This window comes from Abrus precatorius, unplaced genomic scaffold, assembly GCF_003935025.1.
Source record: "Abrus precatorius isolate BTA unplaced genomic scaffold, Abrus_2018 Scaffold6, whole genome shotgun sequence".
NCBI lineage: Eukaryota > Viridiplantae > Streptophyta > Magnoliopsida > Fabales > Fabaceae > Abrus > Abrus precatorius.
The window spans coordinates 20,846,133-20,859,756 of NW_020874406.1; the positions used below are offsets into that span (position 1 = coordinate 20,846,133).

Consider the following 13,624-nt stretch of genomic DNA (forward strand, 5'->3'; position numbering starts at 1 on the left):
TTTGATAGATTAATTAAATGACAATTTAAAAAAAAACTACTAAATACTTATATTTTGATAAGTTAATTTGATAACAAAAAGGTACCAATAATTAATGTGATTATACTTTGACTTCTTACGAAACAGTGGGCTTACTCTTATTGTTCTACAGTTTCATGGTGATTACAGTAACATTGGATAAGTGACACACCGACGAATTGACACTTGGCAATCAGGATAACCTCATTATTGATTGTCGGGACTCTGGAAGAAATAGATCCTCCATTAGAATTCTGCACCAATACCAGCTCACTTATATAATATTTATATTAATGTTTGAATGCGTATGAATCCGTGTTTATATTAAAGTTACTGGTTAAAAGTTTAAAAGTTTTTCAATTGGCACACTCTTTTAAAAACTAAAGATATCTTCTTAAATTGAAGACTTCTGACTTAGAGAAGTCTTGAACAGATGTACATTAGCTGGATTTTGAAATTTATGAATATGAGCATTGTTGTCCTACTTCATTTAATATGAAATTGATGTATAATCACGAGTGATGGAAGTATACATGTAAAGTCTAAGTAACTGTTGAAAGCCGGAAGGAAAGCAATTTTTGTTGAAAATTCAAACTACAGTATTGGGACAGCTCACATAGAGACCTAGAACAAAGTTTTAAAGCTAGTCATTTTTTCCCTTCTCAGATATCTGTGTTGAAACAAGAACAATGAAGAGAATTATGAACGGTGTCACATGTTCTATGTACATTTTTATCTTATATCTCTTACACCTACAACTAATTGCAATTGCAGATAATGTTAGTTATGTTCCCTCAGAGAACATAGTTCTCAACTGTGGGTCTAACACATCAAAACTTGTACAAAATGATGGTAGGTACTGGAATGGTGACATTGCTTCACCATATGTTTCCTCTAATGCTAACACCAAGTCCCTAATAGCTAGAGCCCCTAACACTCTTCAATATATTCCTGAAGTTCCCTATATGACTGCTAGGATCTTCAGGTCTCAATTCACCTACAAATTCAATGTAACCTCAGGTCCAAAATTCATTCGCCTTCACTTCCACCCAGCTTCCTATACGGATCTCAATATCTCCAATGCTTTTTTATCAGTCAGTGCAGGTAACTTCACTCTTCTCCATAACTTCAGTGTTTCCCTCAACGCTGATTACTTCAACTTATCATATTTCATGAAAGAATTCATTGTCTATGTAAGTGGGAGTACTTTGGAACTCACTTTCACTCCATCATATAATGATTCTGATGCCTATGCATTTGTGAATGGAATTGAGGTTGTTTCAATGCCACTTGATTTATATATTTGTGGTGATGATGCACCTCTTCCCTTAGTTGGCCATGATCCCAAAATTGTGTACATTTATAATGATTCTGCAATGGAAAACTTGTACAGATTGACTGTAGGAGGTGAGCAAATCTCACCCAAATATGACACTGGGATGTTTCGCACTTGGGACACCGATGAGCATTACATTTTTGGGGCTAACATAGGTATTCAACCCTCTAATATGGCCATGCCAGTTTTGTTTGCAAATAATGCTCCAACATATACTGCCCCAGAAGATGTCTACCGCACTTCTCGTTCAATGGGTCCCTTAGGAAGTGGCATTGTTAATTTAAATTACAATCAAACGTGGTTTTTTCCTGTTGATTCTGGCTTCAATTATCTAGTTAGGCTTCACTTCTGTGAAGTTGATTATGATATAACAAAGGTCAATGAAGTAGTTTTCTCCGTGTTTCTAAATAATCAAACCGCTGAAACATATGTTGATCCAATTGCAATGGGTGGGGGACCTGGATTTGCTATCCATCGAGACTACGTCGTGATGGTTCCCCAAATTAATGAGGGAAAGCAAGATCTGTGGCTTGATCTACACCCAAACAAGGATTCTAAACCTATGTACTACAATGCTTACGTGAATGGTGTGGAGATCTTTAAACTTAGCACTTTTGATGAGAAGAATCTTGCAGGGCTTAACCCTTCTCCAAGGAACTCTAAATCAAGTGTAATTGTTAAGGCTCCCCATGTTGCAAAGTTTAATAAAAAAAAGAAATTCACTATCATCCTCACTGGATGTGGATTTTTTGCAGTGGCACTATCAATTCTGTTGTATTTTGTTCCACACAGGTCAAAGGTGATTAGGTGTAGAAGGATCATGTCATGGTGCGGTCTTGCTCTCCATATACCTAATCAAATTGAAAAGGCAAAGAAATCATCATTTTGCTGTCATTTTTCAATGAAAGAGATAAAAGTAGCAACCAATGACTTTGATGAGGCTCTACTTATTGGCACTGGTGGGTTTGGCAGTGTTTACAAAGGTAGTTTTGATGGTGGTGCAACTTTTGTAGCCATAAAACGTGCCAATCCAATGTCAGAGCAAGGTGCTTCAGAATTTGAGGCAGAAGTTCTTTTGCTCTCAAAGCATCGGCACAACAACCTAATCTCACTTTTGGGTTATTGCAATGAAGAAGGAGAGATGATACTGGTCTACGATTTCATGGCAAATGGAACTCTCTATGGTCATCTTCATATGAGGCAGGGAGATCAACCCCCTTTGACTTGGATTCAACGTCTTGAGATATGCATTGGAGTTGCAAAGGGTTTGCACTACCTACACACTGGCACAAAGCACAGTATCATCCACCGTGACATAAAGACAACTAACATACTCTTAGATCATAACTGGGTGCCCAAAATTTCGGATTTTGGATTGTCAAAGGCAAGTTACCCTTCCATAATCACCACCAACGTCAAGGGAAGTATTGGTTACCTTGATCCAGAATACTATCAATGCCACAAGTTGACTGAAAAATCTGATTTATACTCACTTGGGGTGGTGCTATTGGAGGTGCTAAGTGCAAGACTTGCTGTAAGCCAAGGTGAAGATGATGAGCAAGTAAACTTGGCTGAATGGGTTATGTCGTGCTTTGAGAATGGAAGTGTAGAGCAAATAATGGATCCCAGTATAGAAGGAAGCATAGTTAAAGAGTGCTTTGAGTTATATTTAGGAGTTGCAATGAAATGTGTGGCTGAAAGTGGGGTGGAGAGACCATCCATCGGTGAAGTTCTGCAGAGCCTTGTTCAGGCTATGCATTGTCAGAAAAATGCTAGTACTACTCAAGATGTAAATGTAAATAGGAACTACAATTCAGGTTTACAGGGTAATTCAGACTTGACACCGGGGGTTGAGTTTTCTGATATCATGATGCCTATAGGTCGGTGAATGTGATCTTTTGGAAACAAATTGCATTGATGCTGTTAGGTTCTAAGACTTCTAATTTAGCATTGTTTGAGTTGAGTTATTAGTTTGCATAAAATGAACAATACTTCGTTAGCAGAAACATCAGCAGTGCGTGCCAAAAGAAAAGACTAATTCCTATTTTGTGAAAAAGTTACGTATCTTAGACACTAACGATACTGCAAATTGCACTACACCCTCTTGTACATATTATGTATCATAAATACATCAATATAACATGAATATTCAATTTTATCTGGTTCTAACTTTTACTTAATCAAAATTAAAATTTAAAATTTAAAATAATTATTTCAGCCCAGTTAACTACAAGCAACGTCTAATATACAAGTGTGTGAACGCGACTGTGCACATGTGCAAGAGACTTTATCACCAAATGCAATAAAATAAAATAAAATAATTTCAACTATAAAAATTAATCCCAAAAAAGTATCACTTTTTCTTAACAAAAATATATATAATAAATCAGATTTGTAAAAGTATACTAAATATTTGAAAGTGATCTAAATAAAAAAAAAAAACTACAATTAAGATAAATGATACTCTTTCAAATTAAAAGGCTAAAACAAAATACACATGAAAATATAAAAATGAAAGCCCTTTTCATGAATGTTTAAGAAATAATTAAAATTCTCTTTTAGTTACTAAAATTAATCCTATAATTAACAAAGTTATTTATCATAATAAGAAGATATATATTGAAATACTAAATTAATAGATAATTTAAATATTTAGAAAACAATTTCCTACAAATGACCAAAATATTTAAGAAAAATTGACTATCCACAGTACTGAATTGACCTGTGGATAAGAATATAAGAAAGTAGATGACTAGACTTAAAAATAAAGTTGGAAGGGGAACGAATGAACAATAGACAAAAGTGGATAGAATATTTCTTTTATTTTGCTTTTTCACAATTACAAATTTCAAGAACACGGAGTGGTAAGGAAATTGTTTCTTATTCAAGATGTGATTGACGAAGAAGGAGAGGAAATGAATAAGAAAGAACGGAGAAAATGACTGCAACTTCTTTTTAATTTCTCATCTTGATTCAGATACATTTACTAAAAAAGAAATTTACATCAAGAAAGACAATTATAGGTTAAGTGGTTGACCAAACAAAGAATTACGGTTTATGTTATTTGACCATTACAATATTATAGTATTTTTATAAGAAAAATGTATTAGATTATATTATTTTTTATTTTTAAATAAGAAATGATATAATAAAAATACAATCGGAAAATATTATTACTGAAGGATAAAACCAGATAAATATCTCCACAAAGAAAAAAATTGAAGCTGTATCGTTTATAAATAAATAATTCATTAGGCTTCATAACAACTATAATCAAGGGATAGTTTTATCATTTATATATTATTTATAGTTATAGAGGTAAGTTAAAATAATTTTATTATATATATATATAATTTTATTATTAAATTATAGGTATATTTAGTTTAAAATAAAAAAATATGTGTATTGTACTGAGTACTAAATTAGTATATTATTATTTTTTAAAGAGATAGAGTGAAGAATAATATCTCTATTCTTGATTGCATGTATTTTTTTTTAATATCAATAATATACATTTTAATATATTTTTCATCGTTAAAAAGTATTTAACTAAAATTATATAAATTTTATTCATATTTTTATAATTTTTAAATAAAAATAAGAATATGTTTTGAAAAATTATTAACAAAGTATGTTATTAAACCTTTTAAAAAAAAAGGGATAAAGATAGAAAATGAAAACTTAGCGTTGAAGGAGGAAATAGTGAAAGTGAGGTGTATAAAAGTGCTGGAGCAAAGGCACCTGCAATGATTCATCAGAAAAATGAGTGGAGGCAACGGAGGCAGCGGAGGCAGCGGAGGCAGCGGCGACAACGGGCGTAGCGGAGGCAGCGGCGACAACGGAGGTAGCGGAGGGTGGGGGTCTTGGCTCCTCAAAGGAGCGAGCGTAGTTGTGGGAGCAGCCGCAGTTGCAGGTGGTTTATATACCGTTCTTTCATCATCTAACTCTCAGCAAGTTCCCTTCACTCATCGTGCTACCTCTTCCTCACCTCATCACCAAACTCCATTGCAGGTTCCAATTTTCTCATCATTTTATTTCAAATTCAGTTATACTTTCCTCTCATTAATACATCAACTTAATCACCAAACACGTACATCACACCAGGATTGTTTGAATGTGTTTTTTTAAGTTTTTATATCTTAGTAATTTCTTATAATTTTTTTAGTTTTTAATAAACTATTATTTTTAATTTCACTTATATTTTTAATTTCACTTACTGATTTTACAACTTTTTAGTAAATTAAATTAGTAATAAAGAATAGAAATAAAAAATATATATAAGTTAATTTAAATTATATAAGTTTTTATTTATACATAGATTTTGTATTGGAAAGCTGATCTTTCAAATGATTTTCAAACACATACACTTAGAAGTGGTGGAACCACGTTATTGTGATTATTATTATTTATTTCTGTTTTGCATGCGCTTCTAAGTATTTTTATTTTTAATTATTTTCATCACATCACATCTTTATCATTTTTTAATCTTTTAATAACACTGCTATAATGTTTAAATTAAAGATAAAATAAAAACATAAAAACTAGTGTAAAAATAAAATAAATATATTGTTTAGATGTGTAAAACTAATAGGAAAAAAAGTAAAAATGATCTTTTACTTTAGACAAGTAGAAAATACAGAAGAATTAAGTATATTATGTAAAAAATTGTGATAATAATACAAATTCAATTTATTAAATAATTTAAACCTTTTTATTATAATAATTTATTGATATTATTTGATTATATTAAAATATTAATTATTAACAGAAAAGTAATTAAAAGAACAACTTACCTGCTCCCCTTTTCTGACGAAAAAATCATTGGCTTCACCACGAACTACTGCTACTCCCATGGCCGTATATTTCATTATAAGTTGTATGTGGGCTTACAGATGGGATGGAAGAAACCAGAAATCGGTTGGGTGAAGCTAAACGTGGATGGTTCGCGTGAGCACGAAGGTCCCTCTGCTGGTTGTGGTGGGGTTCTGAGGGATGAATCAGGAACGTGGCTCTGTGGCTTTGCTCTGAAATTGGATCCCACCAATGAAGCCCACGAGACTGAGTTACAGGCCATTCTGGTGGGTCTGCAACTGGGTCGAGAAATGAAAGTTGAGAAACTTGTTGTGGAGTCAGATAGTGATTCGGTTGTGAGCATGGTGGAGAATGGACTTGGATCCAAGTTTCATCGTCGTGAGTATCCTGTGGTTCAACGCATAAGGAGTCTTCGTTTTGATCCCACGTGGGAAGTGAAGTTGGTTCTTGTCCCTAGAACAGTTAATCGGGTTGCTAATAGACTCGCCAACAATGCTCGAAATTTGTCTTCTGATGAAATTGAAAAGTACTTTTCACCCCCAGATGAGTGTTGTCGGTCATTTCACTTGGCAGATATTACCCAAACAGCTACTCAATTCGTAACTATGTATGAATATGAATGATCAAGTGCCTTAGTTGGATGGACTCCATAATTAAATGCACTGCTTCTACTACTACTTTTATGCGTTTTTCTGTGTGAACCTTAAGAAGTTTCTACTCTGTTTTTATCGTACTATCCTGAATGTTGTACTAGTTAACTTCATGAAATATTGTTGTATTATTTGCTTTCAGTGTTTAAGATTTTGCGTACAACAAAGTATCACTTTAAATAAATCGCGTTGAAGAGATACTTTGAAATTTGATTTTAAAGCATTGTCTCATAAGTCTCATGAGACCATACGACCACTTCAAGCACACCCCATTAAAGCAAGCTCTCTCTTTCATACACAGTCAGTAGGAAAAACGAAAAAAAGAATAATCAAATTTCCACCCACAAAATCATCTCATGGTTGCACCAATGGACATGAATATTTCATATTTTCAGTAACCAAATTACTAATTGATGTACCAGGGAGATACGTATAGAAGCAAACTTGATATTTAAGAACCACAATATTAACTTTTTAATATATATATATTACAATTTGAGTGAGATAGTTTTTCTTTAATTTTGGGGAGAAAGTATTTTAAATTGAGTGTATATAAAAATATAATTATATAATGTTAAATATGATATTAATTAATTGAAATTGATTGTATCAAAATGTCAGGCTAGAATCGAATGATGTTTCGAACCCATCACGCACACTCCTAAAGAGTGTATTATTAAATCGACAAATTTATTATAATATTGTAAATTAAAAAATAATTTATTATTTTATAGCAAATTTGAAATAATTTTTTAATTTAGAATTTTTTTGCTACGTAGATCAAATTTTTGTCAAACGGCTGACGAAAGTAATTAATTTTTAAATTTTTTAATATTTATTTTGCCACAAATATGACTTCTTAGAGCGGTTAATTTAAAACCACTCTTATAAGTCTATTTTAGAGAGCAGTTCCTTTTGAACCGCTCTCATAACTCTATTTTAGAGAGCGGTTCCTTTTAAACCGCTCTTAGAAGTACATATTAGAGAGCGGTCCTGCGGGAACCGCTCTCTTAGGTATATACAGCCAATTGTATACAAATCTATATAAATTTTACATACAAATTTTATATAAATACAAAACTCTAATTACTAGCATAAAATTAAAAAATATTTTATTTTTTTCATATTTCCAATTTAAATCTACATAAATTACATTTAATTTATAATTATATAAAAACTATTACGTTTTTTAAAGTAAAAAATATTATTATTTACATACAAATTTTATTTAAATACAAAACTCTACTTACTGCATAAAATTAAATTACATTTTTATTTTTTTATATTTCTAATTTAAATCTACATAAATTTTATATAAATAAAAAACTCTAATTACTAACATAAAATTAAATTATATTTTTATTTTTTCATTTTTCTAATTTAAATTTACATATATTACATTTAGTTTATAATCATATAAATTATATTACGTTTTTAAAAGTAAAAATTTTTATTATTTACATACAAATTTTATACATACATTTCATATAAATTATGATTATTGCATTTAAAATTTTACAATTTTAAAATTTTACTTCAATATAAGTGTAAAAATTATTTATTACAATCAAACTAAGTATAAATTATTATATTTAGTTTTATATAATTATTTTATTTAACTCAATTTTTATTATTCTGTATTTTAATAAATATCTATAATAATTCACGTAAACAAATTTTATAAATCTTAATTTAACCTATCTTCTTAACAAGGCAAAACATGTATCAAGGATCGGTTTCGCTAACTGCAGGGCGAAATAAACTTTCGCCAGTAGCAGCGCGAATCATCTCAGATGTTGCCACGTGTATCAAAATCTTCCCAGCCGTTCATTTTAAATCTAAGAGAGCGGTTCGAAAGGAACCGCTCTCTAAAATGAGTTATGAGAGCGGTTCCTTTAAAACCGCTCTCTAAAATAGACTACTGAGAGCGGTTTCTTTTGAACCGCTCTCTAAAATAGACTTATGAGAGCGGTTTTAAATTAACCGCTCTAAGAAGTCATATTTGTGGCGAAATAGATATTAAAAAATTTAAAAATTAATTACTTTTGCCAGCCATTTGGCGAAAATTTGATCCACGTGGCAAAAAAAATTCTAGATTGAAAAATTGTTTCAGATTTGCTATAAAATAATAAATTATTTTTTAATTTACAATATTATAACAAATTTGCCTATTAAATCACTCCCAAAACTATTATAATTTGTAAGTCGCGTTAGATTCTTATGACAAGAGCTTCTCAATTTAATTCTTCACTTCAACAATTATAAAAAAAATTGCTTTGTCATATTAATGTATATTAGTCAACTTATTTCCTGATTTTGTTATGTACAATCAGCTTCAACTATAATGTCAGTAACCAAATCTACTAATGGTTATCAAATATTATTGTCAAAATAAAAAACAAAATTGAATGATTTTGTAATGTGAAAATATCAAACTAATTAATGATATCAAATTTTGAAATTAAATTAATTGACAATTATAAAAATTAACAACTGTTTTTTAATTATTAAAATGTAATTTAATCCATTCATATAATTTTAAGAATTAATTGATATATTATTCCATGCCCGTATGTTTATATCTTTGCCGCGAAGGCCTTTTTCATCCCAAGTAGCTAATCTTACCACGTGCTCTGATTCAGTCTATGAAGCATTGATGAGAACCTCAAGGGGTTCAAACGCCAGAACAGTGTCTCCGTTGTAGCCATTATGGCTAATGGCCCACATAATGACACTTTGCAACTTTTTCCATTCATAATTCCAATCCTTTTTTCATTCTCTGCACACTTTATTATGTACAAACATTGTGGATAACAGACACAATAAACATGTAGAATCTTGAAGCTGACACCATTGACTGAAGATTAAGCTAAGAGCCAGAAATCTTTGTGACGCTTAGTAGTGATCATGTAGCCTCCACTTTTCTTGCTTTTTCTTCTCACAGCAATTGCCATGCAATGTGCATTCTGAATGCAATACTCTACCACCCCACCAGTCACTCTATGGCCTGCCCACATCATTAGAAGACGCCATGTTGTGGACCTCTTCTTCTGCCCCAATACCAGAAGTGCCACGCCTTGTTTTTGGGCCTCTTCCACTATTTTTGGGCCCTTTTCCTTTCCTTCTATTACTGCAATCTCAATTTGTACCTATCAGAATCATATAATTAATTTTAACCTGTATTTGTCACATTGACATCTAGTAAAATGTTGTCACCAATTGGGACTTAATCTATAGGCACGCCTCACTGATTAACCATTAATGATTTTCCAACACCATGGTTCAAAGGATGAAATTTTGATTGATGATCCAAAGAAGAAATTCAACAAATTTACATGGGTTCACCTAATTTTACTAATTTTAACATTTTGAGCCCTTATCAGAAACAAGGGTTTAACAGGACTAAGAGAATGTTGAATGATAATATAGGTAGTGGTACTGTATAACATGACGTCTAAAAAGCGAACTAAACTCACCTCAGGCCTTTTCACTTGACACATGTTCTTGAAGGAGGAAGCAAGTTCATAAGCCCTTGGAGCTATCTCCTTGCTGGACTCTTCATCGGTGGCTGCCACATTAAGTATGAACTATATTTAATCACTTTGATTCATAACAAATCAAGTCAAAGTTGAATGAAAATACAATGCTATGATAAGTTTTTTTTGCACCTTGTTTGTTAGAAGGCTTCATCACATGAAGAAGAACTATAGTATCCTGGTTCTGAACTGTGTGAGTGAGTGCCCATTGCACAGCACCTTTGGCCTCAAGGCTAGAATCAACCACAATCATGATCTTTCTACCAATCACAGACCCAGGTTTCCCCACATCATCGGATTTCTCCTCACAAGCACTGCATGAATTCTCGGTTTTCTGATCAATATTAGTGGCACTTGTTGTGTCATGTTTGGCTTGTGCAGGTGGTGAACGCACTCTAGCATGAGGCCTAATTCTGTTGAGGCAAAAGCCTGGTAACCTTGTTCCTCTCTTTCCCATGTCTTGGAATGCAGTTGGAGAAGACACAAATTATTATAAAGGGGAATAACAGAGAAAGAGCAACAATAATACCCTGCTGGGGCTGAGCAAATTTAGCAAAATGTTGGCCTGGGACATGGTTCATTTTTTGCTTTGCTTTCTCTTTTACTTTTCTTAATTATCATTTTTTTAGTTCTTGGTTTCTTTTGTTTTTTCCTCCCTTTGTGGAGGGGCCTTGTATTGTTCCACATGAACGTGCTTGTCATCAAACTGTAGGCCCATTCTCCCTCTTGGACCTGACCCTCAAACATGGTTAGAAAATCAAGTTCATTATTATAGCACTTTGTTTTTCCTTCTAACAACTCATTAGAGACTTGTTCTCTTATTAATTGCAAGATAAATGCTAGTAGCACGTTCTTTTATACTCTTTAATACACTTCCATGTCATTGATTTGTTTTTTTAAAAGATCAAAACATGTCTCGTAAATTAATTATTTTTTAAAAATTACTTTGACGTTTTAAAAATTGATCAATTATAATTTATAAGAAATGTGTTGAAGAGTATGTTATTGCTACAGTTTTTTCTATTGCAAAGCCCCATTTCATATCATAACAGGGTGTCTCTTTTTCCCCTTTTGCTTTTCTCCCTTTATTTTGTTGAAGGGACTGTTAGGTTACAACAACAAAGCATGTGAACCAAGATAAATGGATAAATAAATAAAGTTTGTTTGCGGTTTCACTAGCATCTAACTGATTTAAAAAGGATATGCTTTGCAGCTTTAACATATAGTTGTGAATGTCTTGCTGTATCCTTTACTCTAGGTATAGTTTTCTAATGATGCAAGTTTCAGTCATTATACCCTTATCATCCAAATCAGGAATAGTAAAGAAAACAATGTCTACAAATTAGGCAAAGAGATTTTCAGGTGCAGCATTTCTATAAATTATTATTAATTGCTCTGGCAGAATTTCTTCCACTGAATAACATTGCAAACTGCAGTGATGAACTATGATGACTAACCAGTTACCAGTTCCTTTTGCATTTCGTTGTGTCAAATGGCTTTCTTCCTACGCTACAGGCTCATCATTTTGATCATACTAATTGAATTTCAATTTAATAATACAATGATGTTTCCCATAAAGAAAAGGATAAAAGAATGATTAATTTGATAAAAGGGTTGGGTTCATAATGTGTATTTGCAAAGTTAAAATAATGTCAGATTTTTCTTTAAGGTTATGTGGCATCTAGCCAAGAGGCAAATAAAAAATCTTCCCTCAACTCTAGCTGGCTTTATCCTTTATCCAATATTTGTAGTCACATATTTTCTGAATCCCGTAAAAAGGTGACATTCTGAAAATGACAAACTATGCATTTTTGGGACCTTCATATGTTGTGTAAACGGTGGCTCCTTAAAATTAGCCAATTCAATTACTTGCACACAACTCAAGCATATTACCAAAGGTGACTCCCAATTAATCTTTAATACTTTGGTGATTATTTACATGCAACAAGAAGCAAATGAGTTAATGACATGTGATGCACATGAAAAACCTCATAATTAAGACATTAAGCGTATTTTTTGTTCATGCAAATGCCACTTAATCCAAGTATTATTGTTGGTCCTGCTTCTTTAAATATCAACATTAAAGGGAAGAAAAAAAAAAGGAAGAAGATGATAGCTACATTCTAACTTCCAAGTTTGACTCTCCACCAAAAGATGGGAAACTTCAATTGATATGAAGGGAAAAGAAGATTCTCCAATTGTAAACTAGATGAATCATCTTGATTGGAATGAAGTCATTAGGCGATTGAGTAAAACATGGTAAGAATTCAACTAGTTTCTAATTATCATTATTGTAGTTATGGCATCACATCCAACAAATCTTTATCTAATTTTAAACATTTTTAATGTTTGCTTTTGTGCTAAACAACAACGATAAGTCAAATTGGAAGTAATTATTTGCCTGGTTGTATAATTTGGAAATCGAAAAAGGAAAGATTAAAAGCTAAGCCCACACAGTTAGGGTCCAAGGTCCAATATTTTTTAAGGCAAGTTCTAAGGTACTATCATTATTTGAAGATATTCTTTATTACTTGTATTAATTATATTTAAATATTCGTATAACATATATTTATGTAATTATCTGACATGATTTTATTTTTAACTAACTATAGTACTTATATTTTGTACGGTTAATTTAAATTTTTTATATATAAATATTTAAAAAATAAAAACATAAAATAAATTTATAATAATTTAAATAAAATATCAAGAAATTGTAAAGAATATAAAAACAGGAATAAAGTAGTGTTTAACCAAACAAGACAGAAGTTAGATAATATAATTTGGATAAATCATAAAAATAACATTTTAATATTTTGAAAAACATCAAGAAATATTAAACTTTTCATAAATTATTTAACGGATATAAATTCTTTTGTCAACTGGTATAAAATATTAGATAAATTATTTAAAAGATTTGTTATATAGATATTTCATTTAAACTAATTAATCATTATTTTATGAAAATAAAAATAATTCTTGCATGTTTATATAATATTTACTTATTTTATCATTTCTTTTAGCGTATATCTTAAATTATTTTTCAAGTTATCCATTTGTCTAAAAGTTTCTACTTTTTCTTTTTAAAATTTTCTATATCATTTTCCTGTATGTTAAAGCTTTTTATGTTTTTTACTCTCTTGGACTAATTTTTTAGTTAATCTTCTTTGATATTCACTTTTTCTTTATCTTCTTTCTTAGAGTTTTTGTGTTCTTGTTATTATTATTAAATGCTTGTTTTAAAATTTTAACTTCCCCCTTTATTTTTTTCT

The 13,624-nt window shown here is 31.2% G+C and overlaps 2 protein-coding genes across 2 annotated transcripts; one reads left to right on the top strand and one right to left on the bottom strand.

The window, feature by feature from the left end:
* The first annotated feature begins 688 nt into the window (after window positions 1-688).
* On the top strand, window positions 689-3,498 carry LOC113869475 (receptor-like protein kinase FERONIA). The gene has a single exon (XM_027505800.1). It carries the CDS (start codon window positions 708-710, stop codon window positions 3,240-3,242), a length of 2,535 nt encoding a protein of 844 aa, XP_027361601.1. The 5' UTR covers window positions 689-707; the 3' UTR covers window positions 3,243-3,498.
* A 6,182-nt stretch (window positions 3,499-9,680) lies between these two features.
* Window positions 9,681-10,809, bottom strand: LOC113869942 (universal stress protein PHOS32). The gene is made up of 3 exons (XM_027506496.1): window positions 10,485-10,809; window positions 10,293-10,384; window positions 9,681-9,965 (listed from the first exon to the last, which is right to left on the bottom strand). The coding sequence occupies exons 1-3, from the start codon at window positions 10,807-10,809 to the stop codon at window positions 9,681-9,683; spliced, it is 702 nt and encodes a 233-aa protein (XP_027362297.1).
* Between the last annotated feature and the right edge of the window lie 2,815 nt (window positions 10,810-13,624).